Source organism: Oryx dammah, unplaced genomic scaffold (assembly GCF_014754425.2).
Source record: "Oryx dammah isolate SB20612 unplaced genomic scaffold, SCBI_Odam_1.1 HiC_scaffold_18, whole genome shotgun sequence".
NCBI lineage: Eukaryota > Metazoa > Chordata > Mammalia > Artiodactyla > Bovidae > Oryx > Oryx dammah.
In genome coordinates, this window is record NW_024070202.1 from 117,221,490 (window position 1) to 117,243,481 (window position 21,992).

General features: G+C 44.8%; 1 protein-coding gene across 1 annotated transcript in view; it reads left to right on the forward strand.

Annotated features, from left to right (window-relative positions):
- The window catches only part of RBM33 (RNA binding motif protein 33), a 107,040-nt gene that overhangs the window by 37,801 nt on the left and 47,247 nt on the right, over positions 1 to 21,992 (forward strand). Inside the window, exons 7-10 of the mRNA XM_040260527.1 lie at positions 5,163 to 5,334; positions 10,624 to 10,832; positions 15,026 to 15,308; positions 18,683 to 18,741. Of these exons, the coding sequence (XP_040116461.1) occupies positions 5,163 to 5,334; positions 10,624 to 10,832; positions 15,026 to 15,308; positions 18,683 to 18,741 (723 nt within the window). The remainder of the gene's footprint in view (positions 1 to 5,162; positions 5,335 to 10,623; positions 10,833 to 15,025; positions 15,309 to 18,682; positions 18,742 to 21,992) is intronic.

Consider the following 21,992-nt stretch of genomic DNA (forward strand, 5'->3'; position numbering starts at 1 on the left):
TCTGTATATAAATTCTGTAATTGACTTGTCAGCGTCTATTAAAAGTCTGGTTGGCACTGTTTTTGAACATTGCATTGTATATTTAGTCCAGTTGGGGGAAACTAGCATCTTAATAACCACATTGCCTGTTAATAAGCACAGGCTTCCCTCGTGGCTCAGCTGATAAAGAATCCGCCTGCAGTGAGGGAGACGTGGGTTCGATTCCTGGGTTGGGAAGATGCCCTGGAGAAGGGAAAGGCTGCCCACTCCAGTATTGTGGCCTGGAGAATTCCATGGACTGTGTAGGCCATGGGGTCACAGAGAGGCCTGACTGAGCGACTTTCCCTTTCAGTCGCTTACTGATTCTTGGCATTGGGCAGGCCACTTAATACTCCATTGCCTTAGTTCCCTTTTCTGGAAAAGTTACAACCAGTTAATACAGTTCACGGATCTGATACATGTGTACATCCAAGTTATCCTCGTTATCCCCAGAGTCAGTCCTGACTCCTCTCAGAGGCGGGCAGTGTCCTTAGTTCTGTTTAGTCTTTCCTAGTCTAGAATAGGAAAGTTAATAATCACAGTTTAATGGTTCTCACTTGTCTTTTTATTTCCTTCTTTTTGCCTTGTTGACCTCCAGTACTGTGTAGACTAGAAACATCGAAGGCATTTATTTTTGCTTCATTCTTCATGGTTCAGTTCAGTTCATGGTAGGGGTGAAATACTCAGTATTTTATCAAGTAAGTAACGTAAGCTACCAGAGGTTTTTCAGTCAGATTGAAGAAGTTCTTTTCTATGTCTAGTTTGCTGAGTTCTGTTTTTTTTTAATCAGAAATGAGTGTTGAATTTTGTCAGTGCCTTTTCAGTTCCTATTGAGATAATCTTGTGTCATCCCTTGTTTTTTTAATGTGCGTTAAATTGACTTTAAAAACTATTACCTATATTCTGGACTTAGCCTCTGTTTTGGAGATCTTCCCATTAATGTCCTCTTTCTACTCTGGGGCCCAGTCCAGGGTACCACGTTGCTGTCCTGTCTCCTCTGGCCTGCGGCAGTTCGTGGGTCTTGCCTTGAGGTCCACAACCATGACAGTCTAGAGAAGCGTCCTGCCCAGGTGTCCCGTGGAATGTCCTCTAACCTGGCCTTGTCTGGTGCTCTTCTCACGGTTAGACTGGGCGGTGGGAGTTTTGGAAAGAATGCCGTGGAGGTTAGGTGTCCTCGTCCCATCCTGCAGCTGTGTGCAGGGCCTCCCCGGCAGTGTCAGCCATGGGCAAGTGCTGAGGTGGCCTTGGCCAGTGAAGATTGTCATTCCGTGAAGTTCTGTCTTTCTTGTTCTGTACTCTGTTCTCTAGGAGCAAGTTACTAAGTCTAGTCCTCACCCACGGTGAGCGAGAGGGACTTAAGTGCCACCTCTGGAAAAGGAGAGTATGTGTACGTATATTTGGAATTCTTGAAGGGAGATTTGTTAAATTGACTGGTTTTTGAATGTTAAATCAACCGTATGCTTCTGGCTAAACCTTCACTTGGTCATGACATATTTTCCTTTTTTGTGGGATTCCATGTGGACAGAGAAGCCTGGGGTGCTAGAGTCCATGGGTGGCAAACAGTCGGCTACTGCTTAGTGATGGAACAATATGCACTTTTATTTTATCAAGCAATTTTGTGTCTGTGTTCACGAAGGAGATTGGTCTCTAATTTTCTTGTCTTGTAATTTTTGCACAATTATTAATAACTACTAGTCTTTTCAGTTTGTAAGTTTTAACTCTTGGTGGTATTAGAATCGATTTTTATTTATGATATAGATATGATAGTATAGAATTATTCTCTATCAAGTATTTTATAAGCACTAAACACTTGTGGGAAGCTCTCAGAAGCAGTGGTCTCCAGAGCCTTCTATTCCAGAGAGCTGCCCAGTTCCCTGCCCCACCCCCTCAGATGTGGGATGGAATATTGAAGTTTCTTTCAGAAACTGAGATCACAAGTTCATTTCAGAGTTACCTAGTGAATGTAACAAAATATATAAGTCTGGGGCTTGCTGCCTCTTAGAGTTTCTAATTATGTATTAATGTATGTATGTATGTTAAGACTGGTGGACTTGTCTATTTTATAAAGAACTTTCATGATGATTTTCATATGCATCCTCTGTTAAGCATTACAAATATATCTTTCAGGTTTTTAAGATAATTAAATAGCTAAAAGTCAAACCTTTGAATATTTTTGGCAGTGTCTATATAATGAAGTCAGGTATTTACATACAATTTAAATTCTTACAAAATATAATCAGGGTAACTTGATTTTTATATTGTTATCCAGCACTGCCCTTCAGTGGAATTTTACTTGTGAATGGGATTTTGTGAACATTCCATTCATAAGTATTTCTCTGCAGAGACAGTCAACATTATGGCAGATAGGTAAGTTAATTCTATGTCCACGGCCAGAGAAGATGCCCTTTTTTTGAGCCTAGTATTTAGAGGAAGAGGTAGTGGCCAGTGGCTGAAAGAGTGAGTCTAACTTAGTCAGTGTTGCCAGGCGACCTATACTTGAGGCAGCTGATGCCAGCAATTTTTCAGTTTCAGCTCAGGGCTTGTGTAATCCTTGATGAAGTTCACGTGGAACTTGACCCTGAGTGTGAACCAGAAGTTTGCATCCTAGGATATTCCATCTCTCCAAAAGTTGACCTTGTGCCATCCTTTTTGTAGTCAGGCCCTCCCTCCATTCCTAACCCTCAGTGACCCGTGCGGCTTTGTCTCTTGGAGAGTGTCATATGTGTGGAATTGTCGCAGTGTGTCCCCTTTTGATTGACTGATTGTGCCTTTTGACTTGTGTCATGCAGCATGATGCCTTTGTGATTTCATCCCGGTTTTTGTATAGTTCCTTCCTCTCTTATTGCTGAAAGAGCGTTCCATAGTTTGGATGTACAACAGTTGTGTATCCATTCACTGTTGTCTCTATTTTTGGTCATCCAAAATAGAACTGTAACACTTTCCCTGCCGGTGTTCACATGAGTGTAAGTTTTCATTTTCCCTGAGTGCACGTCCAGCAGTGGCGGCCCTGGGCCGTAGACTGGCACTGTTGGTCGATTTGTCTCTGGTAGCCTGTAATACCTGTTTCAGAGAAACAGTCCTCAGCTTGTCTTTGTTATATTTGGATTTCTTAGATGGAGAGTGTGTGTAGAATGAACTGTGTTCGTTTCAGTACTGTCATGTTTCACTTTAAACTTGCTTGTAAAGTGTTTGAACTGTAATTATTGTTAATGGTTGAATTAGAAATGACTACTGTAATAAAATCTTTGCTTTCTTGGTAACGATTTCTTTTCCTCCTCTGGCCTTGCTGCTTAAAGTGTGGTCTGTGGACCTGCATGTTGGCTTCACCTGGAGCTTGTTGGGAATGCAGAATGTTAGACCCCCACCTGCAGAATCAGAATCTGCATTTTGGCAGGATTCCCAGTGATGAATATAAACCTTCAATTTGAGAAGCACTGCTCTGGAGATTAAGAGGTGGAGAAGAGTCTTTTGTAAAAGAGCTGACTTTTTGCTCAGCGTAAGTGTAGTGCAGCACAAATGTAGCTGGGCCCATCTCATACGTCATCCCTGTGGTCTCAGATGTTCAGTCAGACCGAAGTAATGGTATCAAACCAGCAAAACAACAAAACGCCACGTTCTGGTGCTTTAAAATTCTACAGCACACTGAGATCAGAGTACTGAGAGGTGGGTTTGCGATCATTAGGCTAAAAGTTATAGTTATAGGCTATAGTTATATTCAGTATTTTATTTTCAGGCATTGATTCTCTACCATAGGGTTTATAGCAACGAATGTGTGTATTTTTTACACAGAAAATGTTGGGGAAAGAGTCCAAAATGATTGTATCATTTTCTTTCCCTTGCACATTTTCTAGTAAAGTGGTTCATTTTTGTTTCTGTTAAGAGTAAAGGACATGTAAGAATTAGGAGTGATGAGACTAAAGGAGCAGTTTTTAAGTTTGCAAAAAGCATAGATTAATCTAGCAGTCATAGGTACCTATCTTATTACCTGACAGTAGGTCACTAAGATCTAACACGAGATGAAAGTGATTAGTGTCAGAAGGGACATGAGTTAATCCAGTAAGAATTGTTGATAAAGAAATTAGTTTAGTTTGGGACTAGAGTAAATAAAATTTTTGTAGGAATCCTGATATAATGAAATGCAAGATAAAAACTGGTTTTAAGGACTTGGCTGGTGGCACAGTGGATAAGAACCCGCCTGCCAATGCAGGGCACAGAAATTGCAAACCACTTGCTGCTGGTCAGTTAAGCCCAGGCACCATGGCTGCTGAGCCTGTGCTGCGGGACCTGCGAGCTGCAAGTGCCGAAGGACGGGTGTGTATACTGCAAGAGAAGGGTAGCCCCTGCTCACCACAGCTAGAGAAGGCCTGTGCAGGGCAACAATGACCCCGCACAGCCATAAATAAATGAATGAAAAACAAACAAACCCCAAACTGGTTTTAGTGTGAAGCGAATGAAAAAACTAGTCTTCTGGTTGATAGTGGTTGATAGTCTGAACCAGAGGTAGTCACTCACAAACCCTGGACAGTGGGATGAAGTAGAAAGGGGTGCGAGATGATGCAGGGAAGATTGTGCAGGCTGAGAGAGCCAGAGAAGCCAAGCAGCCCAGCAGTGGGTTTGGAGCGCTTGGCTGCTTTGGAAGTCAGAGTAGATGGGGTCAGGAGTGCCAGGAAATGTGGGGCCTGTCGAGTGGGAAGGAGTGTGCTGTCATCTAACGGGAGCCACAGGGCGGCTTCTATGCTGAAATCAGGCTCAGGGACTCTAGGGTTAGTTTAATTAACATACTGAACTTTGTTTAGATCTGAATTAGAGTCTAGGCCAGCACGGGTGTTTGGAAATCATGTTTGTTCTCTTAGAAGTATAAGTAGTTACAGTGTATAAGACTGTGTGTATTAACTCGGAGTAGGAGTTTGGGTTTTTTCTAACATCGTTAATTTTTAATATTAGAGGTTTTTTCTCATAGGATCAGTTTAATGTTTCTCATGGCTTTATAAATGGGACATTGTGCTGTATTTTTGCATCTTAATTATAAAGAGCTTTTATGTGTGTGTACACATACCGTGTATGCGTAACTGTTGTTCAGTATTTAATTCAGAAGAGTATGGGCTCACTTTCCCTCCTTGCTCTTTTGTCTGTCTGCCATGTAGGGAGGCATGGAGACTTTGGAGCTGCAGAAGGACATCAAAGAAGAGTCAGATGAAGAAGATGACGATGATGAAGAATCTGGACGATTACGTTTCAAAACTGAAAGGAAAGAAGGAACAATTATTAGGCTCTCAGATGTAACTAGAGAGAGAAGGAACATTCCAGAAACGTTGGGTAACATTTTTCACCTGTCTCACATCCTCTTCCACTCCCATTTCAACTTCCTCTATAATACTGTTAGGATTAACGAAGTAGATAAAGAACAGCTGACTTTATAGACTGTTAGCATGGTGTCCAGAAGCTGGATGGTCTGTATGAGGTGAGAGCTGAGTTAATGGTGCTGTAAAAGTCATTCTATAAAATGACTTGTCTTCTGGATTAAAAAATGTTTGAATAAAATATCTGTTTTATGACATAGTTTTCCTTTTGTAGTCTGTGACTTAGGCTTGCTCTCCTGCATGCCGTGTGGTTCTGCTGGCTCTGGGAACATGGCGTCCGGGTGGGCCAGGGGCGTCTCGCCTTTCCCAGGTTGCCAGGGCCCCTTTTGGGCCAGACTGGTTTCCTTTTGAGCCTTTTAGTGTCGTGACAGCCGTGTCTTTGGTGTGTGTTTCCCTCTGTGCCGCCCCGCTCCGTGCTCAGGGAGACAAGGGGGCTTGTCTGTCGCATCGTCAGTTGCACGGCGTTCTGTTGCAGACCCACAGCAGGCTGTTGCTGATGAACAGAGCCTTTTCCAGTGGTGACCCTGCCCACACTCTTCTGGAGTTCTTTCCAGTGCCCACTGCAAGGAATAAAGCAGTGGTTCTCAAATTTGAGCAACAGAATCTCCCCAGAAGACTTGTTAAAACACATACTTCTGGATACACTCTCAGCTGCTCTGATTCAGTAGGTTTAGGAGAGGGCCCAAGAAAGTTGACTTTCTGATGAGTTTGTAGGTAGTGTTGTTCTTATTGCTCCAAAGTCCATACTTTCAGAACCACTGGGGTACTGTCCTGTATTCCAAGGAGTAGGGTGGGAGGGTGGAAGAACAGAGTTATACCTGTTCTCTGGTCTTGGTCAAAGTGAAATCAGTTACTACCTTCATTACTTCGTAAAACCATTATTTGTAGCCACTTGCTGTTGGAAGCCTGGGCATGTGTCTTGCAGTGGCAGAAATGAATGCTCTGTGAGAACACCACGCTCTCAAGGTGCCCATCATAACGGTAGTGAGCCCATCTTGCCGTGTGACATCCCCAGGTGAGGTTTGTGGAGAGATTGACCTGGAGTCTCAGTGTTCTCTATGTCTTTCCCTTCTGGTTTCCTGCTTCTAGCTTTTGGCCCAGGCTCTTCCTTGGACTTCGCTCAGGTTATGGTATTAAGTTGCTTGTTGGTGTGAACCAGTACAGCATAGGCTTCTAAGAAAGAGCTGAGAAGTTGGCCTTGGGTAAAAGGAGATAGAGCAAGCTTAGGTCTTAAAACAGAGGGATGGGAAAAAATGAAAAGTATTGTCAGCAGGAGTGATTGGCATTGTTACACAGCAAGCACATTGGAATAGGCATCTCCGTCTTGGGCTGGGGTAAGACGGACAAGGGAAAGATGGCGCCCCTCACTGCTCACAGACAGCGGTGGGCCTGGCTTGTTAGGGAAGGAGAGTGCCGTCGCGGGCCGGGGTGTGGTGAGCATCCCTTCTGCTTCTGTGTAGCTGAGCTGTGGCTTTATTACATAAGTCTGGGAACCGTACATTGTGTCTTAATAACAGTGTTAGCTGTACTTTCTAAGTGTGTGAAGTCAGCTCTCAGACACCGTTAGGAATGGTGGCCTTGGCTCTCTGCAGCCAGCTGCTTATGGGCTCTGGTGCACTTTCTAGATCACCCTCTCTGCACCCCCAGAGCCCCGGCTCCTCAGCTATGGTTATCTCACCTCTGTCCACTTGAACTTGACCGAAGCACTGACAAGTGCTGAAGAGTCCGACTTGCCTGTGTTCATAATTTGCACTTGTTTTATCCCCTCGTCCCTTTCTTTTCAGGATCTTTGCCTTATTTGGTTCTTCACAGGGTCATTTGTACTTCTTTTATTAAAGAATTTGTGTTGCCTTTTTTTTTTTTTAGTCATTTCTTAGTTCTATAGTCATGTCATCCTGAGACAGGAGGCTGGAAAGGGTTAGTGATGGGCAGCTTGGCCCTTTAAATACGGGCGGAGAGGCAAGAGTGGCTGAAGCATTAACACTTCTACCATTTACCGTTCTTTTAAACGTTAGGAAAAAAGCCTTTAAATGTATTTGTGCAGAATGTGGTTCTTTGGCAAGATAATAGGGCAAATAAAATTGATGCTAAGAAGTATCTTTCTCTGTTCCCTATTTGTCAGCCAGTATAGGAACGCTACACTGGGAGAGCTTGGTGTTTAAAAACAGGTTTTCATTTTTCTAGAAAAATTAGGATTATTCCCAGTATAGAAATGATTTTTCTATTTATTTTAGAGTTTGATTTCCTAAAACAGGGAGCTCCCTTGTTTCCTTAACACCCCTCACCCCAACAAAAAGTTAATTTTATACAGAAGAAAAATATTCATTGAGAAAGAGAAGATCCTATAGTATTTGGTATACTAGAAATTCTCATGAATTTTTACTCATCACTTTGTGTACTCCTGGTGATAGAAATATCAGTTTCAGGTTTTGTATACAGGCGCTTGCATTGATTTGACTGTATAAAGCTGCTCACATACTCTTTGTAATGGGATTAAAATATCTTGCTACTGGAGTATGTATATCATCTCCTGTGATGGATTTTTCTTGACAGTTGATATCTTTTAACATTCTGAATACAAATAAAGGCAGTTTATTTTGTGATACCATTGATTACTTTTGAGAACACTCCACTCTACAAAGAAGAATGAAATAATGCTCTGGCCTGGGAATAGTGAGTTTTCTTCAGAATCTGGAAGGGTATTCAGTCACTTCTAGTCTTCTTCTTATTCAAATGTATGATGTCATCCTTAAGTAATTCATATTTGTGATAGTCTTGACCATTATGAAGCCTGAGACACAGATGTTGATCTGTATTTTCAGTTCATATTGGATTAGGCATAGAATTTTGGGCTGTTACCTGAGTTATGATCTTAAGTACTGAGCTTTTGTCCTCAGCCAGGATTCTGGGAATTAAATACCTTAGAGAGAATGTGACATCATCAGTTTTCCCAAGGATACAGAACTATATACTTAGGAGGCAAATTTTTCATTATGTAAAAAGGATCCCATAGGATATGAGGGCTTAATTCTCTCACAGAATGCAGTTGAAAAGGGTTTCTAGAACATGCATGTGTAAGAGAAAGATTTATTTTGAATGGCAACGTCAAAAGCCATCTCTAAAACATGGGTGTCACTGACCAGTTACCCTGAAGTGTCAGCACAGAGGTTCAGAGGGGCCACTTCTTTTGCCCTAGGAGATGGACCTCAGATTCTCTCTGGAAGCAGTACCAGTGGAAAATGAAAGACTGTGCTTATTTTAGTTAGGCTTTTATAATTTGTAATCTGTGAGTAAGCTGCTGGGTTTTGCCATATTCTAAGTTTCATTGGGCACAGGTAATACATTAAATTACGTTTCATTGCTTTAGCCTGAAGAACATTGTTGTTAGGCCCACATAATGTTCTCTTGAAATAATATCCTTGGTTAATTTTGCTTAAGGCAAATGATCTTTGGGGAAAACAGTTTTTTTTAAATTGATATACAAATTATGTATTTATACAGTAGAATACTCCAGTAGAGAAAAGAAATAAACATCTGCAATAACATACAATTTTTTCATCTATTAATAAACAATTTAAGATCAGTAGTGCCAGCAGTAAGATAACTACCTTCAGTTTACACAATAGTCCTTGCATTTGCAAGGTTTTAAAAAATTTCTTGATTCAGTTATCTTGTTTATTAAAAAAAAAGAGCCACAAGCAAAAGTAAAAACCCCAGACTGCCATTTGTTCTTTCTGTTTTGCCAAATAAACTGTATATTGTAGATATTCGTTATGTATTAGTTAAAGTATTTTTATGTACATGTATTTTTCTTAAGCACATTTTAGAAAGGGACAGCACAATGTAAAACTTTGTTACATTACACTGTCTCTTTACTTTGGAATATAGACCCAGTTCAGAAAACACTTAAGCAGAAATTGACATTTCAGTCGAAGTTAACAAATGTAATTTCCATCCTGTCATATTTTGGTGACCTTTTGTGACAGCTTGTCTCAATTGGAGGAATGCATTTTTACTTGCTGATTAAAGATGTCATTTGAAACCATTTTATTACTGGGGATAGTGAAATTAATCTTGACACTTAGAACCACTAGAAAAATAATTGCTGATTCACCGCATAAAATGTGTATGTGAACCTATCATGTAGTCAAGATTAGAATAAAAGTCTGTGCTTGTTAAGAGGAGATTAAATTTTCTTTAGAATGGAGTCTAGATCCGTTTGAAGGGAAGGGGGCTACCTTAGAAACAATCTCAAGAAAATGAAATGTGGCTTAGAGATTTTGGAAGAGTTTGGAGATGATTATTAAATCCAAGGTAGGAGAAAAACTGGTAATATTTAAAATGTACCCTTTGCTGTGGAAGAAGGCATGGGAATGCTTCTTAGTAGGATTCAGTGAAATCTTGAAAGGTGTTTACTAATAGAGCATATATTATCATAACTTAGAACTGTACTTGAATAAGTTAGCCCTTTTCTTCTAAGAATACAGAATAATGTGCCTAGTGAGTAGGGCCAGAAATTTTGATTGTTGCCCCACAGCATTGGTCAGAGGGGAGGGCACGGTTTTGTGGCTTTGCTCTCATTTGCTGTAGCTTCCCTGCAGGTGGTGTGGATGTAGGTCTGTCTGCACAGAGTAAAGTTGTTGTTTTTAAATAAATCAGAAAATCTGACTTGGTGTAGTACTAAATGAGTTTCCATTCTTTATGAAATTTAAGTCTTTGGCTTGAGAGTGATTTTATTAGTAGGTTTGCTTTTAAAGCAGAACAACCAGTGATTTGTGATTTTTGAGTCTCTGTGCCGCTGTGACTCAATCAGTCCTCACACTGGATCTGCGTAGGCGAGTGTCCTGGTTCAGGACTGGGGTAGCCAGGCCTTGACCAGCATCATCTGCCATCAGTGAAAGAATGTGATGAGGAGTGGTGATTGGCCGGAACTTGGTCAGCTCCTCCTTTTTAGCTTTCCTCAGCACATTTTAGTGGTCTCAAACGAAAATTCAGATTTGCAGGAGGTCCTTGTATCTGAAGGAAGAAGCGTGTCTTCATGTAACAGGTCTCACTCGCGGGGTCCCGGTGTCTCTGTATCCTGCCCCCAGCTGCTTACTGCTGAAGTGGAGTTGGTGGTTGTTGGAGAAGCACGCACTGATCCTGAGTTTCCTTGTCACATACTTGTTTTTTTTTTTTGTTTCTCCCTATAGATCTGATTCTGCCTCTTTGAAGGTATCTAACGCATATGCATCTTTTTAAATAGAGCTTTCAGCAGAAGCCAAAGCCGCGCTCCTTGAATTTGAAGAGAGGGAGCGGCAGCACAAGCAGGGCCGCTATGGCTCCAGGCGGGGAGGAAGGAGAGGAGGCTCGTCCCTGTGCCGCGGCGTGGGAGACCAGAGGAGGGAGAGCAGCGAGAGGGGCCGCGCCAAGGACCACAGGCCCGCTCTGCTGCCCACGCAGCCCCCTGTGGCGGTGAGTCGCTCAGCTCCGTCCTGGGAGCCTGCACACTGAGAGCAAGTGACAGTTCTCTCTGGTGTGGGTTTTGTATTTTGCATTTGCCTTAGTCTGAGATGGAAATTTAGTAAAAGGCGTCATGGCTGAAGTTTCTTTATAGCCTGTGGTATGATTTCGTTGTTGTTCAGTTGCCAAGTCGTGCCTGACTCTTTGCGACCCCATTGACCGCAGCACTCCAGGCTTCCCTGTCCCTCACCATCTCACGCAGTTTACCCATGTTCATGTCCATTGAATCGGTGATGCCATCCAGCCGTCTCCTCCTCTGTGGTCCCTTTCTCCTCCTGCCTTCAGTCTTTCCCAGCATCAGGGTCTTTTCCACTGAGTCTCCTCTTTGTATCACGTGGCCAGTGTATTGGAGCTTCAGCATCAGCCTCTCCAATGAGTATTTAAGGTTGGTTTCCTTTTAGATTGACTGGTTTGATCTCCTTACAGTCGAAGGGACTTGTTAACAATCTTCTTCAGCACCATAGTTCGAAAGCACCTGTTCTTTGGCACTCAGCCTTCTTTATTGTCCAGCTCTCACATCTGTTCATGACTACTGGAAAGACCATAGCCTTGACTATACAGACCTTTGTCAGCAAGGTAGTCTTTGCTCTTAACACTCTGTCTGGGTTTGTCGTAGCTTTCCTGCCAAGAAGCAATTGTCTTCTAATTTCATGGCTGTAATCACCATCCGCAGTGATTTTAGAGCCCAAGCAAAGGAAATCTGTCACCGCTTCCACTTTTTCCCTTCTATTTGCCATGAAGTGATGGGAGCAGATGCCAAAAAATCCCAGTTTTTTAATATTGAGTATTAAGTCAGCTTTTTTTCACTCTCCTCCTTTAGTCTCATCAAGAGACTCTTTAGTTTTACTTCACTTTCTTCAATTAAAGTGGTATCATCCGCATATCTGAGGTTGTTGATATTTCTTCTGGCAATCCTGATTCCAGCTTGTAACTCATCCAGTATATGGTCTTAAAAATCCAGTCTTCTAGTATTGAGGTAGTGAAGACTGATTCTTTGCCAGTACGGATGAAGAAAGAAGCAGTGACAGAGCTGATGTCTTCCAGGGGTCGAACCACAAAGGAACCTTACTCATCTCTTCTGCTGGTGGATGGGCGCTGCTCCTGTGAGCACCATTCTGAAAACACAGGCTCTGTTACATTGAGAATATAGCCATAATGGTGTATTTTATAAAATATTTTTTCTTATATACTGCTTACCATAGGTTTTTCCTTAAATGTAGCAGTTTCTCTTACAAATAACTGTCATCTCCTCTCCATAGAAACAGAGATTGTCATATCCATAAAAAATTTTCATAATTTAGGACTAAATCATGTAATTGTCATTTCAGCTTCGTTTGAATTTCTCTGTGTTTCAGGAACAAAGACAGAAAGTGTAGTGGTTTTTTTTTTTGGTTGTTCTTTCAGTTAACTGTAATATTTTATAGTTTTTCCTTCAGAAGTTAGTCTTTAAAGACAGATTTATTTAATGTAAATATGTGCTTATACTGCCTACCCTCCTACATTATTACGTGAGTGTAGGGGAAAATCACACCTGGCCTCGGTGTAGAAAATTGTGTTTTACGAGGCATTCATTTGTGAAACAACAAAGTTGAAAAGATGATATACTATTTTTGCATGAGAATTCTAATTTCAGTGAACAGGGAAGAAAGGCAGGTGGGTTGATCACAGCATAAAGAGATTGATGATATTGATAGCTGCTCTCTGCTCATACAAACCATTTGTTTTTAAGCTTCTCTGATAGCAGGAAGATTGGCCCTTCAGTTTTTTCGTTTTCTTCCCCATCTTGTGTCCTCGCCCCCAACTTCCATTGTGTGTGTTAAACTGCCAGCTCCATGATTTTGGCCTCTGAAGAGGGGAAACAGCCAGTAGAGGACCAGTTTTTACATAGCTGTTCCTCCATGATCCTGGAAAAGTAACCGAACTCCCTACTTTCTTACCCATATAGAGAGGCTTAACTGGGGGCCCTGAGTGCTCTAGAAGTGTTGCCCAAGTATCAGTTGACCCAAGTCCCTCCTGACATCAGCATCGTGTTTGGAATTCCCTAGTGCCAGGGCTTTTCTAGGTGCCAGCGGGCTCAACCTGCTGCCGGTCCGACTCAGCCTGCTGGAGCCGTGGCTGGTGAGCTGTGCGCGCGTCTTGGCCAGCAGTGGTGCTTTGGAGCTGCAGGCAGCTGAAGCAGTCACAGCTCTCCGACATGGCCTCAGCCTTGCTCTGGTTGTGCGCATTGTGGTCCCGGCCGCACCTCCCCAGAGCGGCCTGTGTCTCCGGCTCCTTTCCTGCCGTGGCTTTGCCTGCATCTGGTTTCTCCTTGGTCCATCTGTTGGGGCTGGCGCTTTGCTCCCGCCAGTCCCGAGTGCGCTTGGAGAGTCGCCTCCTCACCTCTGCAGTCTGTCCTAGTGGACTGCTCTCTGGGCCCTTGGGCATCACCTGTGAGCTCCTCTTTCTTGAGGCTCTCTTATTTTGAGTGTCTTGAGATTGGGGTGTAGTCTCTTCTCTTCCAATGAGACCCCTTCTCTCTCTCCTGTTTCTTTGGCTGCATTGTTCTCAGGCCAGTTTCTGATCAGAGCTCTCGCTTGGCAACATTGTCCTTCCTGCCATCTGCTCTCTCCGCATGAGTCTGGGTCTCTAGCCTGCACCTCTTGCCAGCTCAGTTTCTTCATTTCCTAGCTGCCCTGGGCTTCTCTGCATGGCTGTTGCCCAGGCCCTAAATTCCCCTTGTTTAGAACCTGTGATCTCCTTAAAAGTCCCTTGCGTGGCCGAGTGAGGGGCCCGCCCTGCGTGCTTTCCCAGCTGATCTGAGGTTTAGTTTAGCTGTCCCTCTGTCAGCACGCTGCCTGTGCGGATTCGGTGCTGAGCGGGATAGAAGAGACTGCTCACGCACAGCTGTGCACGCTACAGACACCGTGCGTCAGAGGAGAGCATGTATGTCCAGGAATTTATCCTAGCTCTGCATCTTCAGGAAAGCCTTCCTCGAGGAAGGGTAGGTTCGACAAGGTTGTGTACACTTGGGTTTCAGAATTCCCAGACCACGGCTGTTTCTCTCCTTTAGCTCCTGGTGTCTGTGGCCTGTTAAATGGTCCATCTTTTTCTGTCCCCTTTCCCCTCGTCTGTCACACACTGTTAGTCATCGTCGTCAGACACTGTAGAGGCTCCGGAACGGAACTGAGAAGCCGCTGAAGGCTGGCGTCCTCCGGGCGGCCATTGTGCAGGGTGCCCTGGCCGGTGGCGGCCTGTCGCCTCTGCCGCCGTGAGCGGCCGGCTGGATGAGTGCTCATAGGCAGGGCTTCTGGAACCAGGCTCTCTGCTCCTCTGCTCACTGGCTGCTCGATCTTGGAGGAGGAGGGTCACGACAAGGGCTGGCTTCATAGGCTTGTTGAGGGTGAATTACTCCACATACAGACCTTTCAGTGTGTGCTTAAGACACCGGCGGAGGGGAGGAGGACCAGTGCTCTTGAGGCTGCTGCTGTGGTGGGGGTCTCCTCCTCTCTCAAGACTGTTGCACTGAGTAACCCCGAGATCCCTGACCGCATAGAGGGTGTGTGTTCCCACTCTCGGCCCTCCGATCTTGGAGTGCTGCTGCAGACACGCTGGTCTGCGAGTGCGCCTCCAGGCCTGTGTTCCGCCTCCGCTGCTCTCAGGTGATGCCACCCCACCCCTCGCCTGGCTCCTTCCCCTCCTTCCTGGTTCAGAGGCCGCTTTCTCAGGATCCGCCCCCTCCCCTCTGGGAGCCCTTGGGCCTCTCTGCAGCCTGCTCTCTAACAGGGCTGCCCCTGTGCTGCCCGCAGTCTCACAGGCTCTGGAGGAGCGGGCCACCCAGGCAGCTTGTGCCCCGCCCACAGCGCATGGCTCCTGGCGGGCAGTTCTGATGGTTGAGTTGCAGTTTTTCCCTTTTGGAATCCACGCGTCGTGTTTGGGGGCTGCGGTCTTCCCTCCTTGTCCTGATGTTGGCTCTCGTTGTCAGACAGTAGCCATAACCGTGAGCAGGCGGAGCAGCTCATTTATCCTGCTGTTCTATACAAGTTGTTACTAATAAACTTATTTCTGAGTCAACTCTTACAGTGCAGTCAGTGTGAAGTCTGTAAGGCACTGGCATTTTTCCTTGTAAGCGTTGATTGCTGTGACTTTGTCTCTTTTGATGGTTTTAGACGTACTCTCCAAGACTAATTCCTCCTCCACAGCCTCAGCCGCCGCCGCCGCCACCGCCGCCGCCGCCGCAGCCGATCCGCAGTCTGTTCCAGCAGCAGCAGCTGCAGCCCCTGCTGCCCCTGCAGCACCCGCACCACCCCTCGCCTCCGCAGGGCATGCACATGCCGCCCCAGATCGAGGCCCCCCGCGTGATGATGACCCCTCCTCCCGTGACCCCACAGCAGCCCAAGAACATACACATCAACCCCCACTTCAAAGGGGCCGTGGTGACGCCCGTTCAAGGTACGTGTCTCCTTTGCTGCGGCCAAGTTCCAGGTGACTGCCTAGCCCTTCGTCACGTCCAGGTCCATAAGGACGCCGGGGCTCCCTGGCTCCTTCCCGCCGCTCTGATGCGTGCTGGCTGGCGGGTCAGGCCCCTCTCAGCTTGTGTGTCTTCCGTCACGGCGCCCCGGGGAGGGCACTGCCAGCGCGTGGCAACAGTGCAGGGCCTTGGAGGCCACTGTGGAGGGCTCCGGGGGCCTTCCTTGTCACTTCCTGGGGGGGCTGAGTGCGAAGGGCCCCTCCCCTCAGGTGCCACTTGCGCTGCTTCCTTTGAGTTCCAGAGGTGCACACCCGTCTGTTCGTGGTCAGTTCTGATGGCATGATCACAGACCACGTTCCTGGAGCGAGGGGACTCGTTCTAAGTAGTGAATACAGAGCTTATCTTCACGCACCTGCTCAACGCAGCATCGATGGAGATGCTGCTCTCCGTGCTGTTGGAGATCTGTCGGTGAACACAGCGGTCCGCACTTGCTGTGGGTGTCGTCTAGCACCTTAGCAGCGACACTGAGCCGTGAAGATGGTACACGAGGGCCCTGTGTGGCGCGTTGGAGGGAAGCGTAGTGCTGAGGAGAGCACAGAGATCCCGTGGTGGCGGGGCCCGACTGCGCGGAGAAGGGAAGACCCGAAGGGGTGGGCCTGCTGGCGTGCCTGCCAGCGGAGGGGTCTTCCAGGCAGAGGGGCCGGCTGGTGCAGGGGTGCCTCTTTCTGATGCGGCTGTGCCTTTTGTGCTCAGGTAACTAAAGAGAGGCCAGGTGACACGTGGTGGAGTGCGGTGGTGGAGAGAAACGCGGAAGCTTGTCATGTGAGGCCTGGGAGCCATCCTGAGAACTGTGCTTCTGTTCCGAATGAAGTGGGCTGTGATTAGAGGAGTCTGAGCACGGGAGTAGCAGCCTTGCTGTGTGTTTGACAAGGCTTGTTCTTGCTGCTGTGTTGAGAGGGGGCTCGTGAGGGCGCAGGGGTGGAAGCCAGCAGGGAGGTGAGTGCAGTGGCCCAGCTCAGGGGTGGCAGTGATTGGGTCAGGAGCCAGGTGTGCCTCAGGGCGGGACTGATGGATGGGCCGGGTGTGAGCTCGAGAGAGGACACAGCTACGCAGAAGGAGCTCTAGCGTTGGAGGGCGGGGTTGCCGTCTCAGAGAGCGCTCGAGCCCTGAAGGCTTTCAGGGGAAGACCGCAAGTCCCGTGCTGGAGGTGCGCCTAGACGCGCGGGCGCAGGTGTTTAGGGTGAGGTTACTAGGGAGCATGCAGACGAGGTCTGGGTGTGAAGCTGAAGTGGGGCTCTGTTGGCATCTCGATGGACCTGGGGCCTGGAGCCTGGGGCTCGTGACATGCCAGCTGGGGGTATGTAGGGAGGGGGAAGCCGGGAGAGTGTGGAGGACGGGGGCCGGCGGAGCCCAGTGCTCTGGTGGCTAGGGGCGGCCTGCAGGCTGGGTGCTGGGCCCGCAGTTGCCAGGTCTGTGGGGTTCGGACAGGGTGCTTTTGGTGACGTGGAGGCGGTACATGCCTCATTGACGTGGGCTTTAGCGGGAACGGGGTGCTGGCGTGGGGGACGAGTATATCGACAGGGATGAAGAGTGTTTTGCCAAGATGGACGTTGTGGAGCAGGAGAGTGGGAGTGTGGGGTCCTGCATTTGGGAGGTTAGGGTCATGGAGGGAGTGAGGCAGGAAGGTTGAGATAGCCTGAGGTCATGGAGAGCAGATCTTGGGGGCTGGGGCAGCTCTGGAAACAGCAGCTTGACTGCACTTAAGTTAAATAGAAAGCCACTGTTGTTCTTGAGAGAGGCTGGTTGTCTAGTTGTCTCCTGTACGCAAAAGATAGAGTAACCTCACACAGTCAAAAGGTATTTTAAAAAATTAAAAAGATGTATGCACACCTTTGTCTGATAGCACCTACTTTCTTTTCAAGGATGAAGAGTGTTTTATCATATTGTAATCAACCAGTTTTGTTGGAAATTTAACTTGTTTTCCAGATTTTCAGTATTAAAGTTGAAAACTTAGTCCATTAATTCATGGGACAGTGTGGGATATAAATATTGAATGTCAGATGTAAAGAGTTCACAGTTCAGCTGGAATGGTTTCTTAGCATCACAGGTTGTAAACTGTCTCCTGTTCACAGTGGGGGAGGAAGCAGGTAGGTAGAAGTGTGATCGTAATCAGAAGTCTAATGTACCGATTTCTTTGCTTAATCATAATAAGTAAAAAATAGTCTGTCTTAGTGCTCTATTTTAAAAATAGTTTTGATTGACTTTTAAGCTATGTTACTTCTGTGGTGCTGATTTACCAGAACTTTTTAAAATTAAAACTAAATGCTGTTATATTGTTCTTGCTGAGTTCTCCATGGTATCCCTTTGTGTCTGTCTGTGTTTGATCTTCTCTTATTAGCACATTGGTCATATTGGATCAGGGTCCCCCTGCCCTGCCCCTGTGACCTCATTTTCCCTCCATCACTTCTTTAAAGGTGCATTTCCACATGACCTTCCGGAGTCCTTGTGCTGAGGGCTCCGGAGTGTGAAGCTGAGAGGGGGCTGCAGGTCAGCCCTCGCACTGGCTGGCCGAGACCTTCCTGGACGCATCTGGCAGGACATTTTAATGGAGGGTTAGCATGCTACCATAGAGTGGGCACCTCTTGCGAGGGGATTTTTTTACTTCCCAAATCAAAATCAGTATAAGGCGCATGTATGAAACAGCTTAAACATGCAGGGTGTGGAACTAGCATCTGGCTTTTTCCCAGTTTTTGAAACTATTTGACCACTGTTCTGGCAAGTTGATGGAATTGTGCCTCTTGAAACACAAAGACAGACGACAGGTCTCGGCGTGGCAGGTTGTCGAGTAGGCTGTTCTGTGCTATAACAACCAGCACAGATAGCCACACAGTGTGTGCACGTTTTCTATTCTCTGCCCGCTTCACTTCATCTCCCGCCTCCCTCCCTTGTGAGCCTGGAGGAGTTGGATATAAATTTGTGTTCGATGGGCGTCGGAAAATGTAACTCGGCTTAGATACCCTGGATCACCTGCCTATGGATGCCGAAAACAAAGGAGGTTTCTTACTGTACAGGAGTGATGTCTTCCTGGTGCGAAGTAGTTCAGCTCTGAGTAAGAGCTCACTGTTGAAGTGGAAGCTTCTGCTTGTACTGTTGTGCACTGAAGACAGAAGCTCTCTCCCCGGCCCTTTATGGGCCTGTGTCAGTACAAACATGCAGCCTTTGCGGACGTGTAAGCGTGATGGGTTGCGTGTGTTCTGCACACAGGCTGTGTTCCGTGTGGCGCTTGGTGTGTCCTGCTCCTCTCCGGGCGGGTTCGGGGTGAAGTCACGTGTAACGAGTGCTGTTTTCCTCACAGTGCCCTTGCTGCCAGTCCCGAGCCAGCCGAGACCTGCGGTGGGACCCCAGAGATTCCCAGTGAGTAGCAGCTGCTCCTTCTGCTCTCGTAGGGATGAGCACACATTCACCAGGAAATATTAATATGGCAAATACAACTGGTTCTAGCCAAATACAAGTTTAAGGATTTGTAAATATTGACAATAATTTTTGCAGTGGAAAATGTTTGTTAAAAGCTTAAGGTCAATGGATTTTTGAGAATGGAATTAATTTTGTTTAACTGTAAAATTGTTGAATCAGGATCATCAGTAGAATGCCTTTGTCTTAAAGAATATGGATTTTGGTTTTATTCTTGCCTTATGTTAGGTGAGGAAGGGCCTTTATTATCGTGTGTGTGGAGCCATGTGTGCACTTGGGTAAGTGTGAGTGTGCGTATGCAGTTTTAGGGAGTGATAATAAGATGTCTACTTGTTTAAAAAAAACAAGCTCAAAGGTCTTCATGAGCCATTGGTTTTATATTTTAAAAATACAGGTTTTCTTTTTAAAGTATCTTTAAGACACCCCTCGCCCCACTTTCCTGTTGTTTCCATAATTTTATCCATTCTTCTGATAATGTTTTAATTGGAAGAAAAATGTCCATTAAATATCCATTTAAATAAATAAATTTCATTTTATTTGACTTTTTGGTTTGATTTGTAGTTAGTTCATAGTTTTATTAAATCAGTGAGAATGTGTTCTAAGAACAATTTGAGGGGAAAAAAGGACCGCACCGTAACATTTTAGTTTGTATTTAAAACAGATATAGTTTTGTTGATGCTAAATAGTCTGATTTCCTGGAAATACCTAAATGACCTGTGTGACCCTGGCTTAGATCCTCAGTAGCTGACATGTTTATGTGGGTCATAAAGGAGTGTGCAGTCAGATGATTAGTCAAAAAGACAGTATTGGATTTAAAGGTTCAGAGTTTTTCTAGGAACTTTCTTGATTTGTAGTTAATCTTTATGACATCATATTGTTTCTAGAACTGATTCCTACTGGTTTCATATGCTTTATTAGCTGATTTTTTAAAATTAACTGATCAAGTTCTAAAAACTAGTTATTTTAAAAATTAGGTGACATTTATTGAGTACAGATCCTTACTTGAAACAGGTGTCTAAATAGTGAAGATTTATTAATTACATTACTCAAGGATAAATATGTGTGATTTTAGTCATTAGATGTATTTCTTTTGGTAAGTAATTTAACTGCTAGTTACTATAAAGCACTAACATTTTTTAAAATGTACTTTTTCTTATTTTCAGGGTTGTGAGCTTTTGCATTAGAATCATAATTGATTTTGTGTATATATTTTATTAGAAATGCAGAGATAAAATTTGATGATAGCAAATGTAGTTTAAAATTATAAAGCAAGGTTGTGTGTAAATATAAAATTAGAATAATCATTTGCAGTTTTCAGCTACTTATAATTTCACTTGTGCAAACATTTGTATCTGATACTAAAACCTTGTATTACTTGAGGTCATTACAAAGAGGATAATAAAATAATTTGTGAGAAATTAAACTAAAAGTTATACTCTGAGGGTGGTAAATATTACTGAACTGCTCTTGGAGCAGTTTTTGCAAGGTGTAATGTTTTGTTCTTATTTTTAAGGTGGATTATGTGTACAGATGATGGGAAACAGGCTAGAGATTAGTCATATGTGTGATATAATTTGAGAAATAGTTACTGCCGTTTAACATGTATCTTTAAGCCCCAGTGCTGGCTCTTAAACTGCGTGCTCAGTCGCTCAATTGTGTCTGACTCTTTGCACCCCATGGACTGTAGCCTGCCAGGCCCCTCTGTCCATGGAATTCTCCAGGCCAGAATTCTTGAATGGGTAGCAGTTCCCTTCTCCAGGGGATTGTCCCAATTCAGGGATCGAACCTGCGTCTCTGGCATTGGCAGGCAGATTAAGTTACAATAGAGGGTTTTTTTTTTTTTAAAGTTCATCAAAATATTATTGGGAAGGAGTCTACTCTAGGCTGTCTCCTGTTGTTTTACATACACCAGATTTTTTTTTTTTAATTTTAAAATATCTTAATGAGTGTTAATTTGTATATAATTTTAAAGGTTATTTCTCTTTTACAGTTATTACAAAATTTTGGCAATATTCCCCATGTTGTGCAATACATCCTTGAACCTATGTTACACCCAGCGGTTTGTATCCCCCACTCTCCCACCCTTATTAATCCCTGCCACCCTCTGCCTTGTAAGCACTGGCTTATTCTCCATATTGTGAGTCTGCTGCTTTTTTGTTATATTCACTAGTTGTTTTTTTTAGATTCCATATATATGTGATTTCATACAGTATTTGTCTTTCTCTGTCTGATTTATTTCACTTAGCTTAATATCCTCCACATCCACCTATATTGCTGCAGATGGCAAAATGTCGTCCTTTTTTATGGCAAAGTACTGTTCCATCGTGTGTGTATATGTGTATACATCTTCCTTATCCATTCATCTGTTGATGGACATTTAGGTTGCTTCCGGTCTTGGCAGCTGTAAATACTGCTGCTATGAACATCGGGGTGCATTTATCCTTTTTGAGTAACATTATTTTTTCCCTTTTCTACTGATCGGTTCTACTTTGCGTTTTAATCAGTGTAGATGTGGTTTCATGACCACTCAGTGAGTTTCCCCCGTGCTGAATGTTCTGTACAGTGCTAGTCCTTAAACCGTGAAATGTGTGAGCGCAGGCCCACGAAGCCTGGTTTCCTCCTGAAGAGAGGGTACTGTTGGGGCTTAAGAAAGTCCCTTGGCGATTTCGTACTGATGGCATTGTACCCTGTGGGCTCTTTCTTGGTTCTTTTCGATAGAGGAGTTTAGTCTTAATTTTAAACTGAATTTTGCTTTGTAAAGTGAGTACACACACACCAGTTGATAAAACACATCTTAGGAAAGCTGGCTTCAGTTTCGTCATAGGGTCTGTTTGAATCAGTGTGCTTTCCTGGTACACCGGAAAGATTTGAATTACAGACTGTGGCAAGTGGAGCAAAGTGCATTTTGATCGGGCCTTTCCCCTGCCTAAACCCCTTTAGTGAGTTTCCATTTAGCTGCTCCTGGACAGCTTCGTACGCTTGCTCACATTGTGTGAGAAGCGGATTCGTGTCTCTACGGAGTCCCAGTCATCCTGCGCTCAGTGGAGCCAGCCTGGCCCTGGGCCTCGTGTGCACAAGTGCAGATGAACAGTGGCTCACTGGGGAAGTCCTCAACTTTACTTTCTTAATAGTCTATTTTGTTGGACAGTTTTGTAAAAACTTGAGAATTCTCAATTTAGCACTAGTGTGCCTAG